The sequence below is a fragment of the Aethalodelphis obliquidens genome, unplaced genomic scaffold, assembly GCF_003676395.1.
Source record: "Aethalodelphis obliquidens isolate GAN/ISIS:26980383/991018 unplaced genomic scaffold, ASM367639v1 scaffold14, whole genome shotgun sequence".
Lineage (NCBI taxonomy): Eukaryota > Metazoa > Chordata > Mammalia > Artiodactyla > Delphinidae > Aethalodelphis > Aethalodelphis obliquidens.
Window position 1 is genome coordinate 30,739,103 of NW_020837958.1, and position 12,446 is coordinate 30,751,548.

Here is a 12,446-nt window from a genome sequence, read left to right on the forward strand (position 1 = left end):
ATCTATGGTTCAACACAATCCCTACCAAAATCCCAGCTGGCTTTTTTGGTACAAGAGATATATAAGCTGGCCCTAAAATTCATATGGAAATGCAAGAGATCCAGATTAGCCAAAACAATCTTGAGAAAGAAGAATAATTTCGAAGTTTACTACAAAGCTTTAGTAACAAAGATTGCGTGGTACTGGCATAGGATAGACACATAGATCAATGGAATAGAATTGAGAGTCCAGAAATAAATCCTCATATATATGGTCAATTGCTCTTGGACAAGCGTGCCAAGACCTCGTTGAGAGCCAACTATGCCCTGCGTGATGCAAGGCACTTTCATACATGTTGTTTCATTTAATGCTCACATCTTAAAAGGTAGAAACTGACTTCATAACATTTAAGAGCCAACCATGTACAGAATATATAAAGAAAATTTTTCAACAAATGGTGCTGGGACAACTAGATATCCATGTGCTAAAGAATGAATGTTGGACCTCTTCCTTATTTCATCCCCCGAAATTAGCTCCAATGGATCCTAGACCTAAACTTAAGAGCTAGCTATAACTATGAAACTCTTGGAAGAAAACATAGTAAATCTTCATGACCTTGAGTTACACAAACCCCTCTTAGATATGACACCAAAAGCATGAGTAATGAAAGAAAAAATAAGATAAACTTCATCAAAATTAAAAGCTTCTGTGCTTCAACAGACACCATCAAAAAACTGCAAAGACGACACAATGTGAGGAAATAGCAAATCATAAATCTAATAAGATACTTGTATCCAGAATATATAAAGAACTTCTACAACTCAGTAATGAAAAGACAAATGACCAAATTTTTAAATGGAAAAAGAAGATATACAAATGGCCCATAACAACATGAAAAGATGCTCAATGTCATTCGCTATTAAGGAAATGTGAATCAAAAAACCCACAATGAGATACCACTTCACACCTACTAGAATGGCTATCAAAAAGATAGATAGATAATAACAAGAAATTGGAAGCTTCGTAAGTTGTGTGTGGGAATGTAAAATAGTGCAGCCACTTTGGAAAATAGTTTGGCAGTTCCTCCAAATGTTAACCACAGAGTCACCTTATGACCCAGTAATTCCATAAAACTAGGTATATGGCCAAGAGAAATGAAAACATATACCCACACAAAAGCTGGTAGAATATTCATAGCAGCATTATTCATAACACCCCAAAAGTGGAAAGAACCCAAATTTCCATCAACTGCATACTGACTGGTAGAAGAGTGAGAAAGAGGCAGAAAAAAAATGCTTAATATATAAAATAAATATCAATATATATCAAAGCAATGAGGAAAATACATGGCTATTATAGACTTCATTTCTGTGACTGGTCACATAGCTGTGTTTGGGGTTCAATCATTTTCTTATTTCACTACCCATCCCTCATTCCCTTTTTGCTCAGCCAGCATCTCTACTGATTATGGTTCTTTGCCCAGTGGGATGACCCATACTTTCAGGGGTCTGTACTATTAGTGACCCTTATGGCACTGGATTACTGCAGTTTTTCCTTATCTTTTGTCACTGGACATAGGAGTACCAAAAAGGTCAGAGAATCCCCTGGGTTCCTAACATACATCCTCCCATGTGTAGTAGGAACCCTATTTTTTCTTGATAATGAGGATCAGACCGGATCAATCACCTGACCTTGTACAGAATCCTCCTCCTGTCTACTGGTTCAAAGGCACGGAGAACACAAAGTGGCCAGATGGCAGTCTCAGTTTACAGTTTCCCTTTTATGTGTCCTCTATTGAAAGCATTTTTCCTTGGGAACTAAGGTGTGTAAGCCAAGTTTTTGTTTGTTTCGGTGGGGGTTGGGGGAGAAGCAAAAATTTTCTAAGTGGATCGTTTGAGGTAACAGAAAAAACCCTCCTAATCCCACTCTTTGATTCACAGATTTGTGTATTCTTGAAATAGGAGAAATGGTACCATATACTGGTCACTGGTTCAGAAAATAAACCACATTTTGTGGGACAGCACCTTAGCCCCACAAAATGTTTTCACCTAACAGGTGCCCCAACTGAGTCTTCAATATGTCATTCTCTCAGGCCAGCTGTGGGATGATAAAGTTCATGAAAAGATCAGTAAATTCTGTGAGCATGAGCCCAGTGCAACAATCTTTTGAGGCAAAAATGAGTTCCTTGATATGCAATACTGTATATAATAAGCCAATGGTGAATAAGGCATTCACTAAGTTCATAGATGGTGACGGTGAAGCACTATAGACAGTAAAGGTAAATCCATACACAGAGTAAATGAGAACAAAAGTTGTCTCTTCTATAAGGCAAGGGATCCAATATAATCAACCTACTACTACCAGATAGATGACTGGATATTCCCCCAGGGAATGGTGCTATATCAAGGGCTCACCATTGGTTTCTCCTATTGCCAAGCTGGGCACTCAACAGAAGCCAGGGTCCGGTCAGCCTCAGTGAGAGGAAGTCCGTGTTGCTAAACCCATGCATAATCTCCATTCTTGCCATCTTGGCTATTGTGTTTATAAGCCCACCAAATGAAAACGGGAGTAGCTAAGGAAAGAGTCTGATTGATAATCAAGAGAAGAGGTCATTTTGACTACTTGATTATTGAGAGCCTCTTTTGCAGGGAATGCTCTTTGGGAAGTGTATTAGTTAGGGTTGTACAGAGAAGTGGAACCAACAGTGTGTGTGTTTGTGTGTGAGAGTGTGTGTGTGTGTATGTGTGTGTGTGTGAGAGAGAGAGAGAGAGAGAGAGAGAGAGAGAGATTTTAAGGAATTGGCTCATGCAAATATGGAGGCTGGCAAGTCCAAAATCTGCAGTATGGGCTAGCAGACTGAAGAACCAGGTAAGAGTCAATGCTGCAGTTCAAGTATGAAGGCTGTCTGCAGGCAGAATTCCTCCTTTCTGGGGGGAAGTCAGTCTTTGTTCTATTAAAGCCTTCAACTGATTGGATGAGGCCCACCCACATTATGGAGAGCAATCTGCTTTACTCAAAATCCACTGATGAGTTAATCTCATCTAAAATACAGCCTCACAGAAACATCCAGAAAAATATTTGACCAAATGTCTGAGCACCATGGTTCAACCAAGTTGACACATAAAATTAACCATTACAGTAAGCATTCACATGGGAAACAGATATCCTCCACTCGGAGAAGTCTAGCCACAAATCTCTTTCCCAGAACTCCTTATCACCAATTTTCCAATCTTCTTCCTTCTAAAACTCTAAGTATCCAAGCAAGCTATTACCCACGGGCCATGTATCTGTGTAGACCCTTTCTCCTGGTCATCTCTCTCTCTAGGCCAGATAAACAGGCAGATTTACTGCTTGATGTTCTGCCTACTGACTGGATTTACCTTCCCCTTTTTATCCTTCAAAGGATACCTTTGAGAGTCTATAAAGCTGTAGTCATCCACTTTCAGGAGGTACTGACTGGTATATGGGACAGAACAATCTAGAAACCAGGTCTTTTCTCCTTCAGTCACCCGGTCATGGGTAATTCCCCATGAGGCCATATGGATTAAAGGAAGAGTGCCAACGTATTAGCAATCTGAATTCATATTTGGAGTCTCCTGTCCCTTCAGGGGCAGCTCAAAACTAACCTTGTATTTAATATTTCCTCTTGATGACTGAGTGCTACTGTACATGCCAACTTTAGGAGAGTCAGAGGGCCCAAGTTTAGGACAGGCAGGTCATGTGGTAACTTAGAACACATGGTCAAATATTCAAACTCTTATCAGAGCCCAGTAACAATCTAGCAGCTGTTTTACAAAAAGAACAGTTACCCGAGGAAGAAGGATGGGCACTGCCTCAAAATCCTAAGGATTTATACCATGATTCCCTCGTAGTGATCTTCTATAACTCCACAGAGGATCCCTACCTGCCAAAGACACTCTGAAAACTGCTGATGCGTTGAGGGTCATATTGCCAAGTGTCCAAGCGGCTTACACTACCCTGAAACTGCTTCACATGAGTCTCCTGCTCTGAGTTGCACATAAAATTCGTAGCCTTACAGTTCATGGGTTGGAGCAGCAGTACTGAGATATTGTAAATTTGCCTTTCGAATCCAAAGAGCACTCTAGGTAGAGCATTCAAAATAATTGTCCCTAACCTTGGAGAGGCTACCTCAACATATCCTAGACCACCAGATTCCTAATAACTTCACTGAGGTAGCAAATCTCTGAATTTTTGTGCAAGTTCTCTCATTTCTCTTCCTCTGGCACTCTTATCAAGGTATCTAGGATATTTGTTACATCTTGCACAGTAGAGCTATTCAGCATTATCTGGTCATTATACTGGACCACTTTGATACCTTATGGGACTAGGCTAGCTTATAACAGAATGGGAGACTTGATATAGCCCAGAACTAGGATGATGAAAGTGTACTGCTGTGCCTGCCAGATGAGAAAGTAAATGTCTTCTTGTGGGTTTTGCTAACAGGTATAAAGAAAGAAACATTTCTCCAGATTAACAGCTGTGTACCAAATAGGATGAGTGGGGTTGACTTATTCAAAAATTCATATCTGGAACAGCTGTGACAACTGGAGTCACCACCTGATGAAGTTTAGAATAACCCACCATCATTTTTCAAGATCCATTCATCTTGTGTAAAAGCTAAAGTACCACAGGTCAAATAGCATGTGATGGAAGGCACCACTCCTGCATTTATTAAGCAGTCGATGGTGGCACTAATTTTGCAGTCCATCCAGAAACAAGGTACTGCTTTGGTTCACTATTTTGCTAGAATGAGGCAGTTTCAGGAGATTTCACTTGACCCCTCCCACCATGATGGTCCTCTCTGCAGAGATCAAGGAATTAATGGAGAGATTCTGCCAGTTGCTAAATATGTTTATTCCAACTGTGCATTCCAAAAACGGGTGGGTTCAGGGAACTACCACTATGAGATGGACCCAGGCCGAAAGTCCTTTTATCATCTAAATTCCGTAAGCCCCTACTATGATTGGTGGGCCAGGAGTTAGCGTTGCAATGTATTTCTCAACACTGATGAAGGGGGACACTTCTGAGGGACATGGTTAGGTATGGGTGGGAAGACTACATGACCAATCCATTTCAATATCCTATCAGTGTAAGCCTTTGAATTCCTTCCTCCACAGTATATCAGGAAATTGTGACACCTCAATTTCTCTTCATGCCTAGATTTCAGACAATGAATGGAGCAAACTGTTCGGGCCACTGCCGAACACTCAAGCTAATGCCCTGAATCCAGAATCTCTAATAGGTACACCTATATCAATAAGTTCAGAATGATCAACCATTACCTTCCTTTCCCTTGCTGTAACACTTTAAATCCATTCCCACATATGTTCCTCAGGTTTCTGCCAATATAAATTTAGGAAATTATTCTGGTGTTCAGACTTAGCTCCTGGCAGATATGAGTTTAATTATGGATCACAAAGAAATGAGAGGTGGTGGGACTGGATTTAGAGGTGAAATAACATTCCCCTACAAGTCAAGAATCTCAGGTGAGGTAGTTACAAGGTCTTCAGGCAACCAACACAAGGAGAAATGATTGTTTCTCAGCAGGGAGGTACAGCAAGATTTGAGGGGTTCAGGGTAATCAGATTTACTGAAATCTACTCAAATATTCCCCTTCCAGTTAGTTATCAGGGTCCTTTCTTTCCCAATTGATACTGTAGTTCTAACGTAAGAGGCTTAGTGAGGCCATGAACTCAACTTGAATTGTATTTCAGGTAACTTCAGGATCAGACTTTGGATTATGTTTTCAGTAGTTATGATCCTACTACTATAAAAATGAAGGAATCTTTTAGCTATCTGGTTCTCTAACCATTCATTTAAACTCTAAACGTGTCATTTCATTTCTTTTTTTTTTATTGAAATATAATTGACACAAAGCACTGTGTAAATTTAAGGTATACAAGGTGTTGATTTGATACATTTGTATACTGCAGTATGATTACCCCCTGGAGCATTAGCTAACACCTCACTACACCACATAACTATCATTTCTTTTTTGTGGTGAGAACAATTAAGATCTAGTCTCTCAGCAACTTTGAGCTTTATAATATAGTACTGTTGACTGTAATCGTTATGCTGTGCATTAGCTCTCCAGAACTTGTTTATCTACTAGTTCCAAGTTTGTACCCTTAAACAACATATCACCAATTCCCTCACGCATGGCCTGTTTTTACAAGTTCAACATTTTTAGATTCCATACATAAGTGATATCGTAAAGTATTTGTCTGACATTTCATTTAGCATAATAATGCCCTCAAGCCCATCCGTGTTGTTGAAAATGGCAGGATTTCCTTCTTTCTCATGGCTGAATAATATTCCATTGTGTGTGTATACACACACACACACACACACACACACACATTCTTTATCCATTCATCCATTGACAGACAAGTTATTTCCATGTCTTGGCTATTGTGAATAATGATGCAATAAACATGGGAGTGTGTATATCTCTTTAAACTTCTGTTTCCATTTCCTTTGGATATATACCCAGAAATTGCTACTTCATATGATAGTTCTATTTTTATTTTTTTGAGGAATCAAAATCTCCATACTGTTTTCACAGTGGCTGAACCAATTTACCTTCCCTTCAACAGTGCACAAGTGTTCCCTTATATCCACATCCTGCCCAAGACTTACCTCTTGCCTTCTTGATGACAGCCATTCTAACAAGTGTGAGGTGATATCCCATTGTGGTTTTTTTTTTGGCAGTACGCGGGCCTCTCACTGTTGTGGCCTCTCCCGTTGCGGAGCACAGGCTCTGGACGCGCAGGCTCAGTGGCCATGGCTCACGGGCCAAGCCGCTCTGCAGCATGTGGGATCTTTCTGGACTGGGGCACGAACCCGCGTCCCCTGCATCGGCAGGTGGACTCAACCACTGCGCCACCAGGGAAGCCTCCCATTGTGGTTTTGATTTACATTTCCCTGATGATTAGTGAGGCTGAGTACCTTTTCATGTACCTGTTGGCCATTTGGGTGTCTATTTTGTTTCTCTGCCCATTTTTAAAAATTGGATTGTTTTTTGGTTATTGAGTTGTACAAGTTCTTTATGTATTTTGGATATTAACCCCTTACCCAGTATATGATTTGCAAATATTTTCTCCCATTCTGTAGGTTGCATTTTCATTTTTTAAATTGTTTCCTTTGCTGTGTAGAAGCTTTTTAGTTTGATGTAGTCACACTTGTTTATTTTTGCTTTTGTTGCTTATACTTTTGGTGTCATCATTTTTTTTCTATTAATTCTCCATTGCAATCAGAATAAGGCAGCACATCCCATAGTCCTTATAGTCTTTGTTTCTACCACAATTTTACATTTCAACAGCTACTTGGTCTCCCAAAGGAAGCTTTGTCTTCTACACATACTTGATTCCATAATATTGTGTATAAGGACTCATAGCATTGCTAGTAAGAACTCAGGAGGAAGTAAAGTGCATGGAAGAGAAAACAGGCATTGCCTTAGGGAATACTTAAATCATCTTGAACAGGCTGGTGGTAGAAAATTGCTGTCAAGGGCACTGCCAGTGAGGGCTCAGAGGAACCCATAATTGGAAACTAGAGGAAAGAGGATCATTGTCAATATAGCAGCAGAAAGCTTAGTCGAATTGTGTGCTGCGTATGTGGAATAAAAAACTTGTAAACAATGACCTTAGATATTTAGCTGAGGAGATTTCCAAGGAAAGTATTAAAGATATATAGCCAGGTTTCTTACTGTTTGAAATAAAATGCAAGAGAAAAATGAGGGAGAACTGTTAAGCAAAACGGGTCCAGGACTTGATAATTTGGGAAATTCTCAACCTGTTCAGACTGCAAAAAATATTAAAAGCAGGAGATGCACTGTCAGGAATGTGTACTCTGGACAGAAAACCAACATTGTAGCTGTACCACTTTTTGCTAATTCTTTTGAAGGATGAAAAGGTCAGGGTCTGAGACAGACTTGAAGATACAACGCTGATGTCTTTGAAGAAGGGGCCATGAGCCATGGAATGCAGGTGGCTTGTAGAAGTTGGAGGGGGCAAGGAAACATTCCACACCATGTGGCATGTAGGAACTCATGCCCCCTGCACTGGGAGTGCAGAGTCTTAAACACTGGACTGCCATGGAATTCCCCAAATTTGTATTGTTTTAAGCCACTAAGTCTGTGGTAATTTGTTACAGCAGCAATAGAAAACTAATACAGATTTTGGCACTCGGAAGTAGGGTGTTGCTGTAACAAATACCTAAAAAATGTGAAAACAGCTTTGGAATTGGGCAGTGGGAGAAGGCTGGAAGAATTTTGAAGAGTGTGATAGAAAACAAAAGATATTAATCAATATATTCAAGAAGTTCAGTGAACCCCAAATAGGATGAATACAAAGAATATCATCTGAGTGCATCATAGTCAAAATGTTAAAAACCAATAGCAAAGAGAAAAGGGACATAATACTTTCAAGGAGAAAAAAGACTTATGGCTGATTTGTCAACAGAAACTATAGAAGTCAGAAGATGAACCCAGAGGTATCTACAAATGTGCTGAAATAAGAAAACATTATTCTAAGACAAAATAAATACATCTATACGGACTTGCCTGGTGGCACAGTGGTTAAGAATCCACCTGCCAATGCAGGGCACACGGGTTTGAGCCCTGGTCTGGGAAGATCCCACATGCTGTGGAGCAACTAAGCCCATGCGCCACAACTACCGAGCCTGCGCTCTAGAGCCCGCGAGCCGCAACTACTGAGCCCACGTGCCACAACTGCTGAAGCCCGCACGGCTAGAGCCTGTGCTCCGCAACAAGAGAAGCCACTGCAATGAGAAGCCCGTGCACCACAACAAAGAGTAGCCCCTGCTTGCCCCAACAAGAGGAAGCCAGCGTGCAGCAATGAAGACCCAATGCAGCCAAAATAAATAAATAAATAAAAATTTAAAAAAATACATCTGCAAACAAAAAGGCTGAAGAAAGTGATCTCTGATGGAAGCACGGAACTACTGGAAGGAAGGAAGAGCTCTACAAAAGAGTATGGATGGCAGACAAAAATGAACCAGTGACATAAGGCAAATCCATCAAACAATGGCAGTACTTTAAACCACCAAAGAATGTAAAGCAGTGGCTAAGACTATATCACATTTACACTGATTAGTATGGTAATATTTCTCAGGCATTTGTAACTACGTAAATTCTGTCCTGATTTGTGTGTGTGTGTGTGTGTGTGCATGTGTGTATTTTATTAGAGCATTTCTCCTCTTTTTTTTTAATTTTTAAAAATTTTGGCCACACAGCTTCTGGGATCTCAGTTCCCTCACCAGGGATTGAACCCAGGCCACAGCAGTGAAAGTGCCGGATCCTAACCACTAGACCACCAGGTAATTCCCGTCTCCCCTCTTTTATAAACTAGAATGAGAGAGCCATGAATGTTATAATTCATTACATTTGTATAAATAGTTACATTTATGAGGAAACAAAATTTGACTGTTAACAAGTTCTTTAATATTATTATTTAAATACTTATATGAAGATTTTAAACATGTCCACTTTTGTTAGGAATGTCATATATTTTAAATTTACATGATACACCTAAAACAAAAAAACTAAGAATTGAAAGAAAAGCAAATAAATGATTATCATAATATTCAGGATACTGGCTACCTCAGTGAAGAAGGCAGCACTGTGGGACACAGAAAAGAAACATGGTAGGTTGAGTAGTACTGAATCTTAACCTCACTTTTAAGACGGGTAGTGGGTTTCCTAATTTGCATGTCATTATTCTTCAAAATTTACATAGTCCTTTATATATACCAAAGTTTACTTAATAAAACTTTTAAGAGAACAGAGATAATGAAATGAGATAGTATGATTTATTATTCCTAATCAAATAATTAAAGGAAAGATTTATAGAAGGAAGTACCTGTTTCATTTCCCGCTCCATGATCATTGTGGATCTGCTGTAAACCAGGAATTGGCCGTGTTGTCAGATACCAAACAGCATGTAGGACATCTGTGGCATGTATACGATTGTGATCTAAAGTCACCAAAATGTTTTATAAAAATGATCATTCTGTTATTTTTAACATAGGACATTTTAAAAAGTACTTTCTAGTCATACTGTATCCTCATAAATAAAATATATGGCTTAGAATAATTTCCAACAATTATGTTTTTGTTTCATCTTCTTTTGTAAAAGTTTATTGATGTGTTAAAAAGCTTTCTTTTAAAAACTTTCACATATACTATGAAAACATATTAGAGGGGTCAAAGAAAAGGCAGCATTACCAGGGCTAATTTACTTAAGGTTGCTTTTTTTTTTTTTCTGGCCAGTCTGCGAGGCTTGTGGGATCTTAGTTCCCAAACTAGGGTGGGTCCCTGCAGTGAAAGTGCCAGGGAAATCCCTACAGTTGCTTTTTGTGACTTTTAAAATTCCTTAAAAAAACTACAAATAGAACTACCATAAGACCCAGCAATCCCACTACTGGGCATATACCCTGAGAAAACCATAATTCAAAAAGAGTCATGTACCAAAATGTTCATTGCAGCTCTATTTACAATAGGCAGGAGATGGAAACAACCTAAGTGTCCATCATCGGATGAATGGATAAAGAAGATGTGGCACATATATACAATGGAATATTACTCAGCCATAAAAAGAAATGAAATTGAGCTATTTGTAATGAGGTGGATAGACCTAGAGTCTGTCATACAGAGTGAAGTAAGTCAGAAAGAGAAAGACAAATACCGTATGCTAACACATATATATGGAATTTAAGAAAAAAAAAATGTCATGAAGAACCTAGGGGTAAAACAGGAATAAAGACACAGACCTACTAGAGAATGGACTTGAGGATATGGGGAGGGGGAAGGGTAAGCTGTGACAAAGTGAGAGAGTGGCATGGACATATATACACTACCAAACGTAAAATAGATAGCTAGTGGGAAGCAGCCGCATAGCACAGGGAGATCAGTTCGGTGTTTTGTGACCACCTAGAGGGGTGGGATAGGGAGGGTGGGAGGGAGGGAGACGCAAGGGGGAAGAGATATGGGAACATACATATATGTATAACTGATTCACTTTGTTATAAAGCAGAAACTAACACACCATTGTAAAGTAATTATACTCCAATAAAGATGTAAAAAAAAAATTTAACTTAAAAATATGCAAATAGTGTCTCGGTTATGGAGACCCATGTTTGCAAACAAAACAATTTCTGCACAAAGGCACATAGAACAGTTAAAAATTCTGGATACTTGGACAGCCACCTCGCCAGATAAGAAATAACTCTCTCAGGCCTGCTATAAGGATTACATGTTAAAAGGTATATACCTTTATATAAACATCCAGAATAGTGTCTGACGTGTAGTATATGATCAATAAAACACTGGTTTACTGAAATACCACTATGTGAAAAGGCAAGACCTACAAGTGAAACCCAGTTTTGCTATTTCCAGATTTATGATCTTGGAAAAGATCCTTCTGAATTTTTACTTCTCACCTGTAAAAGGTAGATAATACAACCTTTCCAACAAAGATTAAATGAGATAACCTTTGTGAATCTAATGATTATAGTCACAGCTGATGTTTCAACAAATATTTAATGTGTACCTTCCATGTAGCATTAGCAAATGATACAATACTGAATGTTTAGACTATAGATATGATGTCAACCCACTAGGAGCTTATTATTAATACAATCATGACCTTTTATTGACCATTTACTATGTGCCATGAATTTTGATATGTGCTTTACATTATTATCACTACCTATGGGGTAGGTACTATTGTTATTCCCATTTATAAATTTGGAACCTAAAATTTAGAAAAGTTAGGTCCCAGTGACTTTGTTTTTTTTGGCTGCTCAGCACGGCACGTGGGTGCGTGGGATCTTAGTTCCCTGACCAGGGATCAAACCTGTGCCCCCTGCAGTGGAAACACAGAGTCCTAACCAATGGACTGCCGGGGAATTCCCCAGAGACTCTTGTCTTAACCAATATATCCTAATTGGAGGTGACCGTGAAAACTCCCCACCATGGCTTTCTTTTTTCAATCCCCCTGCCCTTGAAGTCCACCTTAAAATATCACTTTATTCCATTTATAAAATTCAGCCACTTTTCAAAATGCCTACTTTGTAAGTGGTAATTATAGTACATATAACACACATTAAATTATTAAGCATCACCATTATTTATGAGGCCAATTTAAGAATAATTTGTTCTCTCTATATTTCCCAAAAGTGTGTCCACTTGGAGGTAAACTGTAGAATGATCAACACATAAAATTCTACCTTTTCCTAATATAAAATTAAAATTCTATTGTATCATAAAATCAAGTAGCCATTAAAAATTATTCCACAGGGAATTCCCTGGCGGTCCAGTGGTTAGAACTCCTTGCTCTCACTGCCGAGGACCAAGGTCAATCCCTGGTCGGGGAACTAAGATCCCACAAGCCATGTGGCCAAAAAACAAACAAAATTATTCCACA

The 12,446-nt window shown here is 39.1% G+C and overlaps 1 protein-coding gene across 2 annotated transcripts in view; it reads right to left on the minus strand.

The window, feature by feature from the left end:
- The window catches only part of PDE3B (phosphodiesterase 3B), a 178,338-nt gene that overhangs the window by 20,975 nt on the left and 144,917 nt on the right, over nucleotides 1-12,446 (minus strand). The window contains exon 11 of one of the 2 annotated variants that reach the window (XM_027115299.1): nucleotides 9,882-9,995. The exons of the other annotated variant lie outside the window; for it this stretch is intronic. Within the exon in view, the coding sequence (XP_026971100.1) occupies nucleotides 9,882-9,995 (114 nt within the window). The remainder of the gene's footprint in view (nucleotides 1-9,881; nucleotides 9,996-12,446) is intronic. 2 annotated transcript variants of the gene reach the window in all.